General features: G+C 57.0%; 1 protein-coding gene across 1 annotated transcript; it reads right to left on the bottom strand.

Moving 5' to 3' along the window:
- Positions 1-35: 35 nt before the first annotated feature.
- Positions 36-17,911, bottom strand: ITGB7 (integrin subunit beta 7). Its single transcript, XM_062203617.1, has 15 exons — positions 17,854-17,911; positions 9,553-9,756; positions 8,089-8,290; positions 7,828-7,998; positions 6,372-6,613; positions 5,986-6,144; positions 5,609-5,704; positions 5,388-5,477; positions 3,004-3,150; positions 2,527-2,720; positions 2,028-2,251; positions 1,615-1,834; positions 1,293-1,501; positions 903-1,063; positions 36-722 (listed from the first exon to the last, which is right to left on the bottom strand). Exons 1-15 carry the CDS (start codon positions 17,866-17,868, stop codon positions 642-644), a joined length of 2,415 nt encoding a protein of 804 aa, XP_062059601.1. The 5' UTR covers positions 17,869-17,911; the 3' UTR covers positions 36-641.
- Between the last annotated feature and the right edge of the window lie 822 nt (positions 17,912-18,733).

Raw genomic sequence — 18,733 nt, 5'->3', positions numbered from 1 at the left:
TTTTGTAAAAGATTTTATTTATTTTGAAAGGCAGGGTGATGAGGGAGACGGAGTGGGATCTTCACTCTCAAATGTCCACAACAGCCAGGACTGGGCCAGACCAAAGCCAGGAGCGTCTTCCAGGTCGCCCACATGGGTGGCAGGGGCCCAAGGACTCGGGCCATCCGCTGCTGCGGGCGCTGGATTGGAAGTGGAGCAGTGACGCAAGCGACAGCTAGCTCTCCGCACCACAACAGCAGCCCCTGCAAGCCACCGATGAGATTCCCCACTCTGCAGAGGACCGTGTGGAAGGGAAAGCCGGCCAAGGTGGCATTCGCAGCAGGACAGAACCGGGCGAGCCACCGGCTCCCCAGTGTGGTCTGTGGCCTCCACGGACCTGCCCCACCTGAGCGCTTGGAGCCTGCTCCTGGGCTGAGAGTTGGCGCTCGGCTGTTTGCCAGGCAGTGTACCCGGTGTCCCCCCCAGGGTCCAGTTCGAGAACCAGCCTGCCCTCGGGTGGCAAGAGGAGTGGCCCACTTTGGCCTCTGGGGCAGAGGGCAGGTGACAGCTGTAGCGTGAGTTGAGGCTCTACTGTAGAGCGCGGGGCAGGGAATCCAGGTGGCAGCCCCTCATGGGGCGTCGGCCCCTGCCTGGCTGCTGCCTCAGAGAAGGGGCCCCTCGGAGTCCTGGAAGCGCGGGTTGATGGTGGTGGTGATGGCACTTCTGTAGAGTGGGTTGTTGTCCTGAGGGGAGAGGCCCGGGGGATGAGGGCAAGTCCAGGTGCCCTTGCCCCTTACCTAGTCCTAGGGGGCCACCCTGGAACAGGAGCAGGATCCTAGGGGCTCATGGGGCTCGCGGTGGGGGTGGAGAGGGAGAAGGACCCACCAGGGCACTGCAGCCCAGGTAGCGGGCTGCCGCCTCACCTGCTTCCAGTTGAGTTGCTGCCGCTCCTTCTCGAAGCGATTGAATTCCCGGCGATCATAGATCTCCACCGACAGCCGATAAGCCAGGACCAGCACCAGTCCCACCGCCACGATGCCCCCTACGCAGCCCAGCACGATGGTCTTTGTGTGGTCTGCGCCCCCTGGGAGAAAAACAGGACAGGTGAACCAGCCTCCCTGGCCGGGCCATGTCCCACTGAAAGCAAAGGGAACAGCAGGGCCTGAGGTTGTCCTTACTGCCCAGGGCCTGGGCCTGCTCCACTGGCTTCCTCCACCCTGCCCTGCCCTTGCCCTTGCGTCCAGTAGCCTGAGACCCCACCTGACAAACGCAGGGCTCCACTTGCCAGGTGCACGACCCCTTCGCCCACTTACTCTCTAGGGGGCTCACTTGAAGCACGACGCTACCCCCAGCCTCGTGCTCCACCAGGAAGAAGAACAGCTGGTTGTCCAGGGTCCGGTCTTTGCACCAGCCATCATCCAAGATGGGCGCCAAAGCCAGTGTCACGTTGGCATGGGCACAAGCCATGCTGCAGTTGGAGGCCAGGGGACCAGTCCCGAAGGCCCTGCACTCTGCACAGTCCCTGTCCGTGGAGGCCAACGCATTAACGTTCACCGTGGGCAGGCAGGCAGGAGGGGTTCAGCAGTCTCTGCCAGCCCCCCTTCCACTCCCAAGACGCAAGCCCCGGGGCCTCACCTGTGTCTCTCGCACCGTGTCTTGCAGCCTGGGCATTGGTCACACAAAGCGCCGTAGTAGCCGTCCAAGCACTGGCAACGGTTGCATTTGCAGTGACCGTGCCCACTGCAGAGTCCTCCCTCAGGACCGACACAGTTGTTCGTGTCCCCGCTGCACTCACACGCTCTGCCCGTGCGGTTGGCATGGCAGTAACACACGCCACACTGGCAGCGGCCAAAACCTGGGGTGGAGGCACGCGCAGGGCGACAGATGCACTCCCCCACGCAGGCAGCCACCCAGGCCGTGCACCCAGTCCCTCTCCAGCCTCCAAACCAAACACCACTGTGGTGCTTGGCTCAGTGGTGTGACACCCAGAGTCTGAATGCCCTTGGGGGAGACCATGCTGCCCCTGCCCATCTCAAGGCTCCAGGTACCTCCACAGAGGATGCCCTCGTGCCGCTCACAGCTGGCATCGTCACACTCGCACAGACGCCCGGAGCTCTGTCCACTGCAGCTGCAGCGCCCGCACTGGCACTGTCCCTTCCCACTGCACAAGGGCCCTGTCCCATTGGGGGCCCGGCACCCAGCTTCCAGATCGAGAGACGAGAGCTCAGCCTCCGAGCACTCACAGAGCCGGCCCAGGCGGCCAGCTGCGCACCTGGGAGGCAAGGGTGGAGGAAAGAGAGGCAGCTTAGAGGGCATAACCTTCCCTGCCCATCTCTTCCGCGATCTTCCAAACCCAAGTTCTCAGAGTGCGAGAGAGATGAGTTAGTACAGTGAGCACCAAGGGGCAAGGAACAGAGAGACGCCTGGGTGGATCTGCACAGCTCCAGGGCGGGACATATGACTCCAGGGGGAGGATGGGAGCCAGGGTTGGTTTGGGGCGGGGGGGGGGGGGGCAGACAGGTGGCGAAGGGAAGAGGAGGCCCTCACCGGCACACCCCGCATTGCAGGTCCCCCTGGCCGTGGCTGCAGTGCGGAGCCTGGGGCTGGGTGTCGCTGCAGTTACAGTCACACAGCGTGTGCAGCTCCACGGTCAGCTCCTCCGAGAAGCCCAGGGCCCGGAGCCTCAGCAAATGGGGCTCCTGGAGGCAGGCAGTAGCTTGCAAGGTAACCCAGAAATTCACCTGAAGGCAGGGTGGGCAGGAGTTCAGGCCATGTCACACACGCACTCACCCCAGACCCACTAACTGCCCAGAACCCAGCCCCTTCGTAGGCCAAGGACTAGTCTGCTACCACCATGCCCTGGATACCCACTTTGAAGGAGCCATGCATTAAAGCTCAGGACAGATGAGGGACGGCGACCCCACACTCCCACCCTGTTCTCGGCGCCTGCTCCCCGTCTTTTCCTGCCTGCGTTCCACGCCCACTCCCCACACCTCCCCGGTGCCCAGCCTGGCCGGCTCTCACCATCTGGTTGATTCGGACGTGGTTGCACTGCCCTCGGTGCCCAGCCTCGCCCTCCCTCTCCTCAGGACCCCCACACTGGGATTCATAAGAGATGTGGACTCCAGGAGGGAGGGACGAGTGCTCCAGGGTCACAGTGGATGACAGGCTCTGCCGGAAGAGAGGGAGCAACAGCTTGAAGTGGGGACCCCAGCCCCAACCTAACGCCCTGTCCCGCTGGTCCCAGTTCTGCCATAGCGCTGCCTGCCGCGTTCCGGTGCCTCTTCCATTCCACCTAGTCCACAGGCGTTTGTGGAGGCGGGGCTCCCCAGGCCTCTAACACACCACAATGCACCTGCCAGCAGAGAGGGGACGCCCTAGTGTTGTAACCAACAGTGCAAGCCATTATCTGTCGAACCCCAGATCTATGTGCGTGCACAGGTCTACAGGGCAGGTTCATTGCATGAGTTCTGTCCTAGGGAATCTGACAGTGTCTCAGGTTTCCTTGCCGTGATTGGGGTGTGATCCCTGTCCTCAAGAAACTTGGGGTTAGTTTTGTGACGCAGTGAGTGGAGCTGCTGCCTACAACACTGGCATCCCATATCAGAGTCCCGGCTGCTCTACTTTCAACCAGCTCTCTGGGAAGGCAGCAGAAAATGGCACACATACTTGGGGCCCTGCCATCCGTGTGGGCTCCTGGCTTCGGCCTGAAATAGCCCAGGGCATTGAGGCCGTTTAAGAAGTGAACCAGGGGCTGACGCTGTGGCATAGCAGGTAAAGCCTCCTGCTGTGGTGCCAGCATCCCATATGTGCACCGGTTCATGTCCCAGCTGCTTCTCTTCAATCCAGCTGTCTGCTGTGTCCTGGGAAAGCAGTGGAAGATGACCCAAGTCCTTGGGCCTCTGCACCCACATGGGAGACCCGGAAGAAGCCCCTGCCTCCTGGCTTCAGATTGGCCCAGGTCCGGCCATTTGGGGAGTGAACCAGCAGATGGAAGACCTTTTTCTCTGTCTCTCTCCTCTCTGTCTGTAACTCTACCTCTCAAATAAATAAATAAAAATCTTAAAAAAAAAAAAAAAAAGTGAACCAGTAGATGGAAGATTCTCTCTCTCCCTCTCTCTTTCTCTGTATCATTCTTCTTTCAAATAAAGAAATCTTAAAAGCAAAAGCAGCTTACAGTCTAGTTGGAGAGGTAAGTCTTTTTTTTTTTTTTTAGATTTATTCATTTAATTGAAAAAGTTACAGAGAGAGAAACAGAAACAGAGAGAGAGAGTTCTTCCATCTGCTGGCTTACTCCCCAAATGGCTGTAAAGGCAGGAACTGAGCTGATCCAAAGCCAGGAGCCAGAAGATTCTTCCGGGTCTCCCACATGGGTGCAGGTGCTCAAGGACTTTGGCCATCTTCCACTGCTTTCCCAGGCACATTAGCAGGGAGCTGGATCAGAAGTGGAACAGCCAGGACTTGAACCGGTGCCCATATGGGATGCCGGCACTGCAGGCCAGGGCTTTAACCCGCTGTGCCACAAGTCTTAAACGCAATAAAACACTTAAGAGTTTTTATGGGGGGGACAGAACTGTGACTCAGCAGGTAAAGCCACTATCTATGGTGCTGGCATCCCATGCGGGCACCAGTTTGAGTCCCAGTTGCTCCATTTCCGATTCAGCTCCCTGCAAGTGTGTCTGGGAAAGCAGCAGAAGATGGCCCAAGGGCTTGGGCTCCTGCACCCACATGGGAGTACCCTAAGAAGCTCCTGGCTCGTGGCTTCAACCTGGCTCACCACTGGCCATTGTAGCCAATTTGGGGGGTGAACCAGCAGATGGAAGACAGATCTCTCTCTCCGTTTTTCTCTTTCTCTGTCTGTAGCTCTGCCTTTCTACCTTTTAGATAAATAAATAAATCTCTAAAAAAAAAAGTTCACAGTTCCTTCTACCTGAATTGTTGGTAAACTTAGCAACATCAGGCTTTTGATGTCACATTTTTTTCAAGCACAAACACTAGAGGCCAACGCCAGCCCTTCCATTTCACCTCTGTGTGACCTCGGGCGAGGGACAGCCTGTTTCCTTGTCTGTAACACAGAGATGATGACAGTTACAAAGCAGGAGTTTGGAGGGCTTCAACGAGCTAGCAAAGAGTGAGCACACCCAGGACAGTGGTTGGCACGAAATAAAAGCTCCATGAATGTTGCTTTGCTGCCTTGGCCAGCACAGGGCGCCATGTTCCTGCAAGTCAGACCCTGAAAGTTCACGAATGGAATGTGAGATCAAGGGGGTGAGCCATCGGCAGCAAACTGTAGGCACGTGCTATGGCATGTCAGATCATGAGGTGTCTGTCCCCTCTTAGCGCCACTGCCCCCCCATCCCGGGGGGCACCCTGTGCCCTGAGCCCACCCTCACACTCCACACACTCACGTTGTAAGCATCCATGATGAGCTGCACCACATTGCTGGAATCCTCACTCAGCTCCCCCACCGCTGACTTGGGGATCAGCTTACTCAGCTCCTGGGTTATGAGGAGGTGAAGGAAACGGGGCGGGGGGTCACTGCTATAAGAAAATAAGCTCCTGGGGGGGAAGGGTCTGGAAAGAGGGCACCATCAGGCAGAGAACGGGTTGGCCTCCAGACAGCGCTCACCTTGTAGACAGGCAGGGTGGCACTGGTGACGGCAAAAATAGGCTGGATGTTGGCTGCAGACAGGGCTTGGGCCACCTGACCCACCGAGGGGTAGTCCTGGGCAGGGACAGGTGCAAGGTGAGCACCATCACGTGCAAGGTGCCCTCCGCCCAGGGAACCCAGCAACCCGGGGGGCCGTCTGCTGGGGGCGCCCCAGAAGCTTGGCAAAGAGTAGGGAGCAGGGAGGGAGTGGGGACACACAAGTCTACTGTCTGAGAAACAGGGGTCGCAGGGACAGGAAGTCACTAGTGAGCACCCTCCCCCCAACCCCGGGGTGGGGGTGGAGGACAAGAAGGTGTGGCTCTGATGGGACAGGCGGGGTGGCAGCAGGGACTCACAAACTCCGGGCTGCGCCTGTACAGGCCATCGCTGTCCAAGTGGCAGTGCCCGTCACTGGGCATGAAGATGCCACCCAGCTTCCCGTCCCCGGCCGTGTGGAATGTGTCGTCAGAAGTGAACACCAGCAGCCGGGACACATTTCTCCAGCCAATCTGCTCCTGGGGTGTGGCGGAGGTGACACTGGGCCCTGTGCGTGGTCCTTGGGCCACCCCAGGGTTTATCCTCCAGCTGCCTGCTCCTCCCTGCTCTCCCCAGCCCCCATCACAGGGCCGCTGCTGCCTGGAAATCCTTCTCTCCCGCCCACCAGGTAACTGTTAAAATCGACATGCAAAGTGCAGTGCCTCACAACCCACAGCTGCAGGCAGGCTGGGCCCCGCCTCCTCACCTGGCAGAGTGCAGCCTGTAGAATGGCGTCGAAGCCGCCTTCGGGCGAGTCCAGGTTGCCGGACACGCTCTGGCGCCCGACCTCCCGCTCGAAGGCCTGAGCGTCCCCGGTCAGGGACAGCACGTGGTGAAAGCTGAAAGGCGGCTGGCAGCGCTCGAACCGGCTGGGGCAGGGGTGGCGCAGCTTGGCAGGCACCGTGCTCACGAAGGGCAGCACCGTCTTGTCCACAAAGGAACCAAAACCTGGGAAGGGAGGCGGGGAGGGGGTGGGTGGCTGAACCCACAGCCCCTGGGCAGCAGAGGCACGGAGGGCCCACTGTGGAGGCCCTTGGGGGCAAGGGCTGTGCGGTGGGGGTGACAGGTACTCCCAGAGGAGTACCTGGGAGGGCAGAGGGATGAGGCCACCATGAGCCCAGAAAGTTGGTGGGGGGGATTGCGAGGACCCATGGAGCAGACAGGGACTTTCTGGGGCATGGGGGAGAGGGCCAGGATGTGGGTGCAGTAGCAGCATGAGGCAAAGGACGGGCTGTTGAACACAGAGGAGCTGGGTCTGCTCAGCCAGAGACAATGACATCTAGCCCAGTGCGCAGGTTGGGGGTCCCAGCAGCCGTCTGCACACGGTGACTCCATGCTCTGGCCCTCAGTTAGCCCTCCTGTAAAATGGGGGAGTCTCCTACAGCCCTTCCAGCTCTGGCCTAGAGGTGTGGTGTCTTTGGGGGAGAGATGTCCAGAATCTGTGGCCTGGCATAGTAGGTAAAGCCGCAGCCTGCAGTGCCAGCATCCCATATGGGGCGCCAGCTGCCCCACTTCTCATCCAGCTCTCTGCTGTGGCCTGGGAAAGCACTAGAAGATGGCCCGAGTCCTTGGGCCCCTGCACCCACATGGGAGACCAGGAAGAATCTCCTGGCTCCTGACTTCAGATCAGCTCAGCCCTGGCCACTGGGGCCATTTGGGAAGTGAACCAGACCTCTCTCCCTCTCTCCCTCCCTCTCTCTCTCTCTCCCTCTCTCTCTCTCTGTAACTCTGCCTTTCAAATGAATTAATAAAACTTAAAAAAAAAAAAAAAAAACTAGGAGGGGGCAGGCATTTTGGCACAGTGGACTAAGGCCAGCTGCCTGAGAGCTGGCATCCCTTATCAGAGTGTCTGGTATGGAGTCCCAGCTGCCCCGCTTTCAGCCCAGCTCCCTGGGAGGCAGCAGGGGACGACCAAGTGCAGGAGTCTCTGGATGCTGGAGACATTGATGGAGCTCCTGGCTCCTGGCTTCCACCTGGCCTAGCCCCAGCTGTTGTGGGCATTTGGGGGAGTGATACAGCGGGTAGACTCTGTCTCCCTCTCTCTCTTTCCCTCTCAAATAAATAAGTAAATCTTAATTTTAAAAAATAAATAAACTTTGGGAGAGGGTCAGATGGAGCCCTGGGGAGCCCAGGGATGTTGGCAGGTGCAAGGCTCCTCTTACCAATGCGCACGGACTGAGTGACCTCCTGCAGCTGGACCAGCAGACGGTGGCCGAGCTGGCGCACGCGCTCCAGGTCGTCTTTCATGGAGTAGCTCAGGTCCATAAGGTAGTACAGGTCCACCGGGTAGCCCTCGGCACGGAGGAAGCGGACGCGGAGCTTCTGGGGCTCCCCTGGGGACAGGGACAGGGCGGCGCGCGGGTCAGCGGAGCGCATCCGAGGCCCCGCGCAGGCCTCTGCCCCAGAGCCCGGCCCTCACTCACCCAGCCGCAGCGTGAGCCGCACCCGTTGCGGCGCCAGCTGCGTGGCCCCCTCGCCGCGAGCGCCATGGCTGAGCGGCCGGTCCTGCAGCACCTCCTGCCGGCCGCGGGGCTCCTCCAGCTCGTGCGGCGGGCAGCCCCGCGCCAGCAGCTCCTCCCGCCTTGCGCAGCGCCTCGCGTCCGCTTCCCCCGAGGCGGTGAAGTTCTGCGGGGCAAGGGAGGTGCGTGGGGGCCCCTGCCGGCCTCCCCTCCACAGCTACCCTTGAATCCCGTCCTTTCTTCCTTATCGGAACCCCACTTCCTATAGCAGCCCCCCACCCGCCCGCCCCTGCCTTTATCTCCGCTCCCCCTTTCCCCATCTGCTAGAGCCACACACTTCCTGTTCGAACTCGGGCTCACTACCACTTACAAGGGGTAGGGGGCGGGGAGCCGGCCCTGCGTGCTGAGCTGGGGGGTCCAGGGAGGATGGGGACGGAAGAGGAGACGCCTCGCCCCACCACTGCGTCTGCTACCTTGGGCCGGGTGGGAGGCCGCAGGGGAAGGAAATGGTTAAAGTGGCTTTTCAGCTGAGGGCAGGCGATGTGGCACCAGCCCCTGGTCCCGGGAGCCTGGCCCCTCTGCCTCCCGCCTGGCGCAGGTTGGAGTCTGTTCTTCCAGTCCGCGGAGTAACGCTGCTGGGGCCTTGCCCTCAGGAACTGAGCTGATCTAACTCGCCATCTTTCTGGGAGAAGCCAGTTCTGCCCTGGTCCCCAGTCTGTCTCCCAGCTCTGCCACTCCAGCGGCCCTGTCTCTTCAAGGCAAAGAGCAGCCTCCTGTGATCCTCCACGGGCAACTCAAGCCCCCCCCCCCCCAAGGCCTGCAGCCCCTCCCCGCCCCCACAGGTGCAGGGACAGCAGTTTCCTCCATGCAGTTTCTCCTCTGCCCTGAACTCTGGCCCGGCCCCGGCCCCCACCCCCCCCATGATGAATGAAACCTTTCCCCCTCCCTGTGATGGTGTCTAAGATGAGGCCCGAGGGCCAGGGGCATTAGCATTAGGTTTAGATGAGATCACGAGGAGTAGCCTTTGTGATGAGATCAGCACCCTAAGAAGAAAAGACACAGGAGGGGCTGACACTGTGGTGTACTGGGTTAAGCCGCCACCTGCAGTGCCAGCATCCCATATGGGTGCCGGTTCGAGTCCCGGCTGCTCCACTTCCAATGCTAATGCACCTGGGAAAGCAGTGGAAGATGGCCCAAGTGCTTGGGCGCTGGGAGACCTGGAAGAAGCTCCTGGCTCCTTCCGATCACCTGTTGCGGCCATTTGGGGAGGGAACCAGAGATGGAAGATCTGTGTCTCCCTATCACTCTCTGTGACTCTACCTCTCAAATAAATAAAAAAGAAGAGACAGGGGAGAACTGCCCCCAGCATTCCCACTGTAGGGAACACAGCACACACACAGGTTTCAAAGGCTGCCGGCCTATATTTACCAGTTGCTTGCACCACGCACAGCTGGGGTGGGAGACGATGCACTTCTGGCAGGAGGGGGCTGGCTGGCAGGAGCCCGGCGCGGCCGAGTCAGGGTCTCCCCATTCTGAGGCTTCCCCTGCGGATGGGATCTTGGTGTCCAGCTCACTCTCACCCCTGCTCAGGGCCAGCAGGCAGACAAGGACCATTGGCAAATCCACCATGGCCTGCAATCGGATAGGAAAAGGGCACGCGTGGGACCTCACGGAGGACCCCAAGCCCTCAGGCTTCTAAACTTAGCTTGTGGTTGTAACTCTCCAAACGCTGCCCCAAATCTGTAGCTCCTCTCATGGTTTCACTTCCCGCGCTTCCCCGTGTATCCAGCAGTTTCTTCACAGTGGCAGGTGGGCTAAGGCAGAGGCCCCAGAGGAGGCCTGTGTGTGCACAGTGGGGCCGGGCCCTGGAGCCACGGAGAGCTGCACCCACGTCTGCTCGCCGCAGTGGGGCACAACCACAGACAAAGCTCAGGCATTCTGGTCCTAGCTCGGTCCCTCACTGACAGTGGGGCGAGTCAGACTCTCCACGTCTGGGAAGTGAAAGAGCTGAGTAAGGAATCCGGTAGCCCCTGCAGCTTTCACAGGCCCCAGTTCAGGATCAAGGTGGAGGGTCAGTGGGTGGGGTGGACAAGGGGTGCGAGTCGCCGCTGCATTTGGGTGACCTGGCAGCAAGAGGAATGAAGAATAGACCGCACCAAGAACTTCCTGAAAGCCTAGGAGAGGGCAGGCAGGAAGGCCAGGGTTGGTATCGATTTTCTTCCCTGTACTTTGGACGAAGGAAACGAGCTCGAGGAAAACGAGGCGGATTCCTGGGTTTTCTTTCTTTCTTTTTTTTTTGACAGGCAGAGTGGACAGTGAGAGAGAAAGAGACAGAGAGAAAGGTCTTCCTTTTGCCGTTGGTTCACCCTCCAATGGCCGCCGCGGTAGGCGCGCTGTGGCCGGCACACCGCGCTGATCCGATGGCAGGAGCCAGGTGCTTCTCCTGGTCTCCCATGGGGTGCAGGGCCCAAGGACTTAGGCCATCCTCCACTGCACTCCCTGGCCACAGCAGAGCTGGCCTGGAAGAGGGGCAACCGGGACAGGATTGGTGCCCCGACCGGGACTAGAGCCCGGTGTGCCGGCGCCGCAAGGCGGAGGATTAGCCTAGTGAGCCGCAGCGCCGGCCAGATTCCTGGGTTTTCAAAGCTTCGAGGTGGGCTCTGCCGCCGGGGGCAACCACGTCCACGCCACGGTGCCTGGGATCCAGGCCCGCCTCTGCTTCAGTCCAGATTCCTGCTGAGGCACGCCCCAGGAGGCAACTACTTGGGTCCCTGCCACCGACATGGGAACCCCTGAGGGAGTTCCTGGCTGCTGGCTTCGTCCTGGCCCAGCCAGGAACCAGCAGATGGAATATCTCTCCTCTCTCTCTGCTTTTCAAATAAATAAAAATAAAATAAAGCCTTTTTTAAAAAAAAAAATCATATTAATTGGGGTCGGTGCTGTGGCATAGCAGGTTAAATTGCCACCTGCAGCACCAGCATCCCATATGCCCTGTTCTAGTCCCGGCTGCTCCACTTCCAGTCCAGCTCTCTGCTATGGCCTGGGAAAGCAGTGGAGGATGGCCCAAGTCCTTGGGGCCCTACACCCATGTGGGAGACCTGGAAGAAGCTCCTGGCTCCTGGCTTCAGCCTGGGCCAGCCCCAGCCATTGAGTGAACCAGCGGATGGAAGATCTCTCTCTCTCTCTCTCTCTCTCTCTCCTTTATCTCTCTAACTCTGCATTTCAAATAAATAAATCTTTAAAGAAAAAACATATTAATTAAAATTGAAAAGGTAATATATGACCATGCTTAAAAAATCAAAGGTTAGGTATTTTTATTTATGTATGTGAGCAACAGAGAGCAAGAGAGAGGGAGCAAGAGAGAGAGAGCGCACTCCCACCTGCTGCTTCACACCCCAAATGCCTGCAACTGCTGACAGGGCTGGGACATGACTGGAGCCAGAGCCAGGATCTGGGAGCGCTCCAGGTCCCCATATTACTTGAGCCATCGGCCACTGCTTCCCAGGGTCTGCATTAACAGGAAGTTGGACTCAGGAGCCAATCCCAGGCACAGAATCCATGCACCACGATGTCGGATGCAGGCATCTCACTGCCAGGATAAACACCCACCCCACTGAAATAAAATCTTAATGGATGCTTTTTTCAGAAACCAAGGCGATCTTAAAATTATAAAATTACACGGGGCCCCCAAATAGCCCAACAATCTTGAAAAAGAACAAAGTTGGAAGACTCACACTTTCCAGATTCAAAACTTATGACAGAGCTACAGTAATTGAGACAGTGTGGTACTGGCATAAGGATGGACATGTAGATCAATGGAGCAGAATTCAGAGGCCATCTATCTAGGATCAATTGATTTTTTTTATTTGACAGGTAGAGTTATAGACAGAGAGAGAGGTCTTCCCTCCGTTGGTTCACCCCCCAAATGGCCGCCATGGCCAGCGCTGGGCCAATCTGAAGCCAGGAGCCAGGTGCCTCCTCCTGGTCTCCCATGCGGGTGCAGGGGCCCAAGCACCCAGGCCATCCTCCACCACCCTCCCGGGCCACAGCAGAGAGCTGAACTGAAAGAGGAGCAACTGGGACTAGAACCCATTGCCCACATGGGATGCTGGTGCCACAGGCGGAGGATTAACCAAGTGAGCCACAGCACCTGCCCCAGTCAATTGATTTTCAACAGAAGTGCCGAACTATTCAATGTGAAAAGAAAAGTCTTCAACAAATGGTGCTGGGATGACTGGCTATCCACTTGCAAAACAAGAATGCCAGATCCCTACTTCACACTGCATACAAAAATGAACTGAATGTGGATCATCAAAGAGCTAAATATAACCATTGAAACTATAAAGTCTTCGAAAAAATTTAAGTATCGTGGTAAATTTTGATGATGTTGGACTTGGCAGTGGAATCTTAGTTATAATGCCAAAGGCACGGGCAACAAAAGCAAAAATAAGTGAATTGGATCTTTATGAAAATGTGATACTTTTTAAAGATTTAGTGTATTTTATTTGAAAGGCAGAGTTACAGGGAGATGGGGGAAGACAGATCTTCTATCCACTAGTTCACTCCCCCAAATGACTACAGGTACTGAGGCTGGACCAGGCCGAAACCAGGAGCTCTATCCAGCTCTCCTATGAGGGCAACAGGGGGCCATTCTTTGCTGCTTTCCTAGGCCCATTAGTAGGAAGCTGGATCGGAAGTGGAGCAGCTGGGACTCGAACCAGTGCCCATATGAGATGCTGGCACTGCAGGTGGTGGCTTAACCTGCTGAGTCACAACAGAGGCCCAGATAAGTTGATACTTTTGTGAATCAAGGAATGCTACCAAGATGGTGAAGAAACAGCCCGCAGAGTGGGAGAAAATATTTGCGAATCATCTATCTGGTAAGTACCCATAAAATATAAAGAAGACAGGGCCGGCACTGTGGCGCAACAGGTTAAAGCCCTGGCCTAAAGCACCGGCATCCCATATGGGCACCGGTTCTAATCCCGGCTGCTCCTCTTCCAATCCAGCTCTCTGCTATGGGCCGGGAAAGCAGTAGAAGATGGCCCAAGTCCTTGGGCCCCCGCACCCACTTAGGAGACCCAGAAGAAGCTCCTGGCTCCTGGCTTCGGATTGGCACAGCTCCAGCCATTGCGGCCAATTGAGGTGTGAACCAGCGGATGGAAGACCTCTCTCTCTCTCTGTCTCTACCTCTTTCTATAACTCTGTCTTTCAAATAAATAAAATGAATCTTAAAAAAAAAAAAAGTCTATTTCTATGTCCTCAACTTACATGAGTGACTGTGAATGAAAACAGTAGTTCATGGCAAATCAATGCCTTTAGGAAAAAATATGAAAAAGACAACCCGGCCAGCGCCATGGCTTAACAGGCTAATCCTCCGCCTTGCGGCGCTGGCACACCGGGTTCTAGTCCCAGTCAAGGCGCCGGATTCTATCCTGGTTGCCCCTCTTCCAGGCCAGCTCTCTGCTATGGCCAGGGAAGGTAGTGGAGGTTGGCCCAAGTCCTTGGGCCCTGCACCCGCATGGGAGACCAGGAGAAGCACCTGGCTCCTGCCATCGGATCAGCGCGGTGCGCCGGCCGCAGCGGCCATTGGAGGGTGAACCAACGGCAAAAGGAAGACCTTTCTCTCTGTCTCTTTCTCTCTTACTGTCCACTCTGCCTGTAAAAAAAAAAAAAAAAAAAAAAAAAAAAAGACAACCCCATCCAAAAATGAGGAAAACACCCAGGTAGACATTTCTTTGAAGAAGATGCAGAGATGTCCAAGCAGCAGGTAAAAAATGCTCAAGGGTGGACATTTGGTGCAGTGGCCGTGAAGCCTCTTGGGACTCTGGTGTCTTATATGAGCGCCTGTGTTTGAGTCCTAGCTCCGCTTCTGATTCCAGCTTGCTGCTCACACAGGTTCTTGGAGGCAGCAGTGATGGCTCAAGTAATTAGGTCCCTGCCACCCAAATGGGAGACCCAGAGGAAGCTCCTGGCTCCTGTCTTTGGACTGGCCCAGCCCTGGCTGTTGTAGCCATTAGGAGAGTGAACCAATGGATGGAAGACACCCCCCCTCGCCGTGTCTTTCAGTCTCTCCCTGTCTCCCTGTGACTCTGCCTTTCAAATAAATAAATAAAGCTTTAAAAAGCAGAAAGATGGCCAGTGCCGTGGTTCATTTGGCTAATCCTCTGGCTGCGGCGCCGGCACCCCGGATTCTAGTCCCAATTGGGGAAGTGGGTACTAGTCCCAGTTGCTCCTTTTCCAGTCCAGCTCTTTGCTGTGGCCCAGTGGAGGATGGCCCAGGTGCTTGGGCCCTGCACCTGCATGGGAGACTGGGAGGAAGCGCCTGGCTCCTGGCTTCGGATCGGCGCAGCACGCTGGCCATTGGGGCCATTAGGGGAGTGAACCAACGGAAGGAAGACCTTTCTCTCTGTCTCTCACTGTCTATAACTATACCTGTCAAATAAAAAAAAAAAAATAGCAGAAAGATGCTCTACATCAATAGTCATCGGGGAAATGCAAATCAAAACCACAAGGAGACATGGGTTCACGCCCACTAGATTGACTATCACCAAAAAAAAAGAAAAAAGAAAAAAAAAGAAAAAAGAAAAGTAACTAGCGTGGAGGAAGATGGAGAGAAGTTAGGATCCTCATTCCGTTACAGGTGGGGATGCAGGACTGGCCCAGCCCTGGCTGATAGAACCACTGTGGAAAACAGTTTGGTTCCTCCCTAAATTAGACATAGAATTCCCACTATGTCCTGGCCATTCCACACCTGGGTGCATCCCATAAAGAATTTCAGACAGATGTTCAAATGCAAAATTGTCCACAAATGCTCACAGCAACACTGTTCACAATAGCTAAAAGGTGGGAAACAATCCAGTGCCTGTCAATAGATGAATGGGTAAACAAAAGGTGGTCTCTCCAGCAATGGAACATTATTTGGCCATAAAAAGCAATGAAGTCAGGGACCGCGCTGTGGTGAGCAGGTAGAGCCACCGCCTGTAGTGCTGGCATCCCATGTGGGCACCAGTTAGAGACCCAGCTGCTCCACTTCCGATCCAGCTCTCTGCTATGGCCTGGAAAAGCAGTGGAAGATGATCCAAGTCCTTGGGCCCCTGCACCCACATAGGAGACCTGGAAGAAGCTCCTGGCTCCTAGCTTCAGATCAGCCCAGCTCCGGCTGTTGCAGCCATCTGGGGAGTGAACCTGCGGATGGAAGACCTCTCTCTGTCTCTGTCTCTGTCTCTCTCTCTCTTCCCCTCCTTCTGTCTCTGTGTAACTGTGACTTTCAAGTAAAATAAATAAATCTTTAAAAAAAAATCAGAGAGGGGGCCGGCGCCATGGCTCAACAGGCTAATCCTCTGCCTTGTGGCGCCGGCACACCGGGTTCTAGCCCCGGTCGGGGCGCCGGATTCTGTCCTGGTTGCACCTCTTCCAGGCCAGCTCTCTGCTATGGCCTGGGAGTGCAGTGGAGGATGGCCCAAGTGTTTGGGCCCTGCACCCCATGGGAGACCAGGAGAAGCACCTGGCTCCTGCCTTCGGATCAGCACGGTGCACTGGCCGCAGCGCGCCGGCTGTGGCGGCCATTGGAGGGTAAACCAACAGCAAAAGGAAGACTTTTCTCTCTGTCTCTCTCTCACTGTCCACTCTGCCTGTCAAAAAAAAAAAAAAAAAAAAAATCAGAGAGGTACATAAGGAGCCAGCGTTGCAGGTTGAGCTACCGCCTATGGTGCTGGCATCCTACACGAGCACCAGTTTAATCCCAGCTGCTCCGCTTCCAACCCAGGTCCCCGCTAAGGCGCCCAGGGAAGCTGCAGATGCTGCCCCAGGTGCTTTGGCCCCTGCCCCCGATGTGGGAGACCCAGATGCCATTCCAGGTTCCTGGTTTCAGCCTGGCCCAGTTCCAGCCATTGCAGCCTGAGCATGTAATTGTTCCTAACCAGCCATGTGCTATTATGAATACAGCTGCATGGAAAATTCGGTGTGCTGACTTTTCACACCTGCACAAGTGTCTCTGTGGGGTGAGTCCCTGGAAGGAGATGTGCAGGGTCAAGAGGCGGGAGCCACGTGTGAGAGCGGTGGGCACGGCCAACATATGCCCTTTCAGAACGTACCCGTACCCATTCCCGCCAACAGGGTAGAAGCAAGGCCGGGTCGCTCAGCACCCTCCACAGCCTGAGCCTAGCCTCGGCGCCAGATGCTCTGCACCGGGAACGGGTGGGGCGCCGAGTCTCCCCACCACCTGCGAGACCTCAGGCACAGCATATAGCAGAGCCTCCGCCCCTGGGTGAGGGGCTGGCTCGGGGCTCAGCCTCAGCGTAACCACAGCCCTGCTTGCTCTGCGTGCTTGTGGCCAGGGAGACTGAAGATATGGTTGCTGCTGCTCAGAGTCTGGTTCTGACTCATCTCTCATGGTGGGGTCCCTGCTGCCCCATATATATATATCCCATAAAGGGGGCCCTGGGACTCCCTGGACAGCCCCTTCCCACCCTCCTCCCAACTCGCCCCCACCCGCCCTGGGGACACACCCCGTGCCACCTGCTTCTTCCCAGCCCCCTCATCCCTTCTCTTGTATCTCTCTGCTCTTTTTCTCATCTCCACTTGTTCAGTTCTTTGTTTTACTTCCCTTTTCCCCCGAACCCTAACTGTAGAATGGCAGCGTCATCCACCCCAACCCTCTTTTTACAAATGGAACCCCTAAATCCCAGAGCGGTAAACCCAAGGTCACACACAGTGAACTGGAGGCAAGAGCAGGGTTGGAAACGGCTGAGGCCTCCGGGTTCATCGGATGCTTTCCTCTGCTCCATTCCAGACACCGTCGACAACAGAAGTTGTGTCTCCTCCTGGCCGGGCTGTTAGCCTGGTGGCTAAGACGCCAGTGAAAATGTTGTGTCCCACATGGGGGACTCCAGCTTCCTGCCAGTGCAGACCCTGGGAGGTAGCAGGATGGCTCCAGTGACTGGATTCCTGGCACCCACAGCAGAGGCCTAGATGGAGCTCCCAGCCCTCAGTTACACTCCAGACCAGCCCTGGCCACTGCAGACATTTGGGGAGTGAAGCTGCAGATGGGAGCTCTTTCTCTCACTCTCTCGCTCTCTCTCTCTCTCAAATAAATAATTTAAAACAAAATTTTTTTGTCTTCTCCCCAGCGACCCCAATGGGCTCTACCAAATCTCATCTCTCTCTCTCCTTAGGAATCTTGATCCCTGGGACCAAACAGTTGGCCCATTCTCACAGATTCAATTCCACCCCAAGACGCACTGTATTTGCACCTCAGCAGCTGAGAAACCAGGAGCCTCTGCTGCCCACTCCAGGTCTCAGCATGGAGCTGAGACCCTGGGCCACCGTCTCCTGGGAGTAAGGACTCCACGCCCCGTCCCCGCCCCGGGCTGATTGGGAAGACTTGGACACAGCATGAGGCAGCCGGGCGGCAGCAAAGGCTGAGGCTGGGAAGGTCTGCCCTGGTAGAACCCTTGGCACGTGGCACAGTCAAGGGCAAACCTCGTACATCACCGCCTCCTTTCCCTCCCCCCAGCTCCCCCACCCTGCCCAGGGAAACTGAAGCAAAACAGACTGGCCGGGAGGGTTGCGAAACGACAGGGAACAGGACAGGGGACATTAGCAGTGCAGAAAGGAGGCGTGAGCCTGTTTCAAGTCTAGACAGGATCCTGAACATCCAGGCCCAAGCCTTCCAGGCAGGCCTGGGCTCCTAAGAGGAGGCAGGCGGGCGGGTGCCCTGGTACTCACAGGTGCTCGCTTCATGGGGTGGAGTGCGTGCAAGAGCAGGGCTTCCTCTGGCCTCGGTGACAGCCTTTGTGTACTGAGCAGGGTGGCTTCGGAGGAGGAAGTGACACGCCCTGGGGTGGGGGAGACTTGGGGGGGGGGTGGGGGTGACCGATCTGCAAGGTGGAGAAGATGGGGGGAGGGCTGCAGCGTGGATGACAAAGGGGCCCAGTCGGGAGCTCATCTGCTGAGCACCTGTCGTGTGCTGACAGCTCAGGCTGCAATCAACCCACCCGGCCACCTCATGAGAGAGGTGTCAGCACTCTGACGGATGCAAGAGAGGGAGGCTAAGAGGCAAGAAGTGAAGACCTCTACCCAAGATCACACCGCTGGGGGGTAAGTGGTGGTCAGCTCCTGCCTCCAAAGCTGCCCTCCACACTTGCTCACATAGGAACAGGAGGAACGGAGAGGCAGTAAGGTACCTCCAAGAGGGGAAGCAGGAGCTTATTGTTTGTTGTGAAAACCCAGGGCCCACTATATCACAGTGCGCTCAGCTCCACGGACCCTGGAACCAACAGCGTTTCAGTCCTGACTCCAGCGGCTGACGTTGTGGTGTAGTGGGGAAGCCGCTTCAAGTCCCTGCTGCTCCGCTTCTGAACCAGCTCCCTGCCAGTGCACCTGTGGCCCAACTGCTTGGGCCCCTGCCCACCCTCATGGGAAACCCGGATGGAGTTCCTGTCCCCGGGCCATCTGGGGAGTGAATCCGCTGCTTAGGTCCTTAACCTTCCTGGGCTGCTCTCACACCAGCCAAGTAGGACCCATAGGGCCGCCGTGACAGTTAAATGAGATAATTCATGGCAATTCCTTACAAGGGAACCTGGCATTCACATACTGAGGACTTGAT

The sequence above is a fragment of the Lepus europaeus genome, chromosome 10 (genome assembly GCF_033115175.1).
Source record: "Lepus europaeus isolate LE1 chromosome 10, mLepTim1.pri, whole genome shotgun sequence".
Taxonomy (NCBI): Eukaryota; Metazoa; Chordata; class Mammalia; order Lagomorpha; family Leporidae; genus Lepus; species Lepus europaeus.
The sequence above is the reverse complement of the archived record's forward strand: the minus strand, read 5'-3'. Positions and strand labels throughout refer to the sequence as shown.

Coding starts and splice junctions, on each gene's coding strand:
- ITGB7 (XM_062203617.1), bottom strand. Junction 6,145..6,371: donor TACAGGCTGCACTCTGCCAG/GTGAGGAGGCGG, acceptor GCCACACCCCAG/GAGCAGATTGGCTGGAGAAA. Junction 723..902: donor AGCAACTCAACTGGAAGCAG/GTGAGGCGGCAG, acceptor CTCTCCCCTCAG/GACAACAACCCACTCTACAG.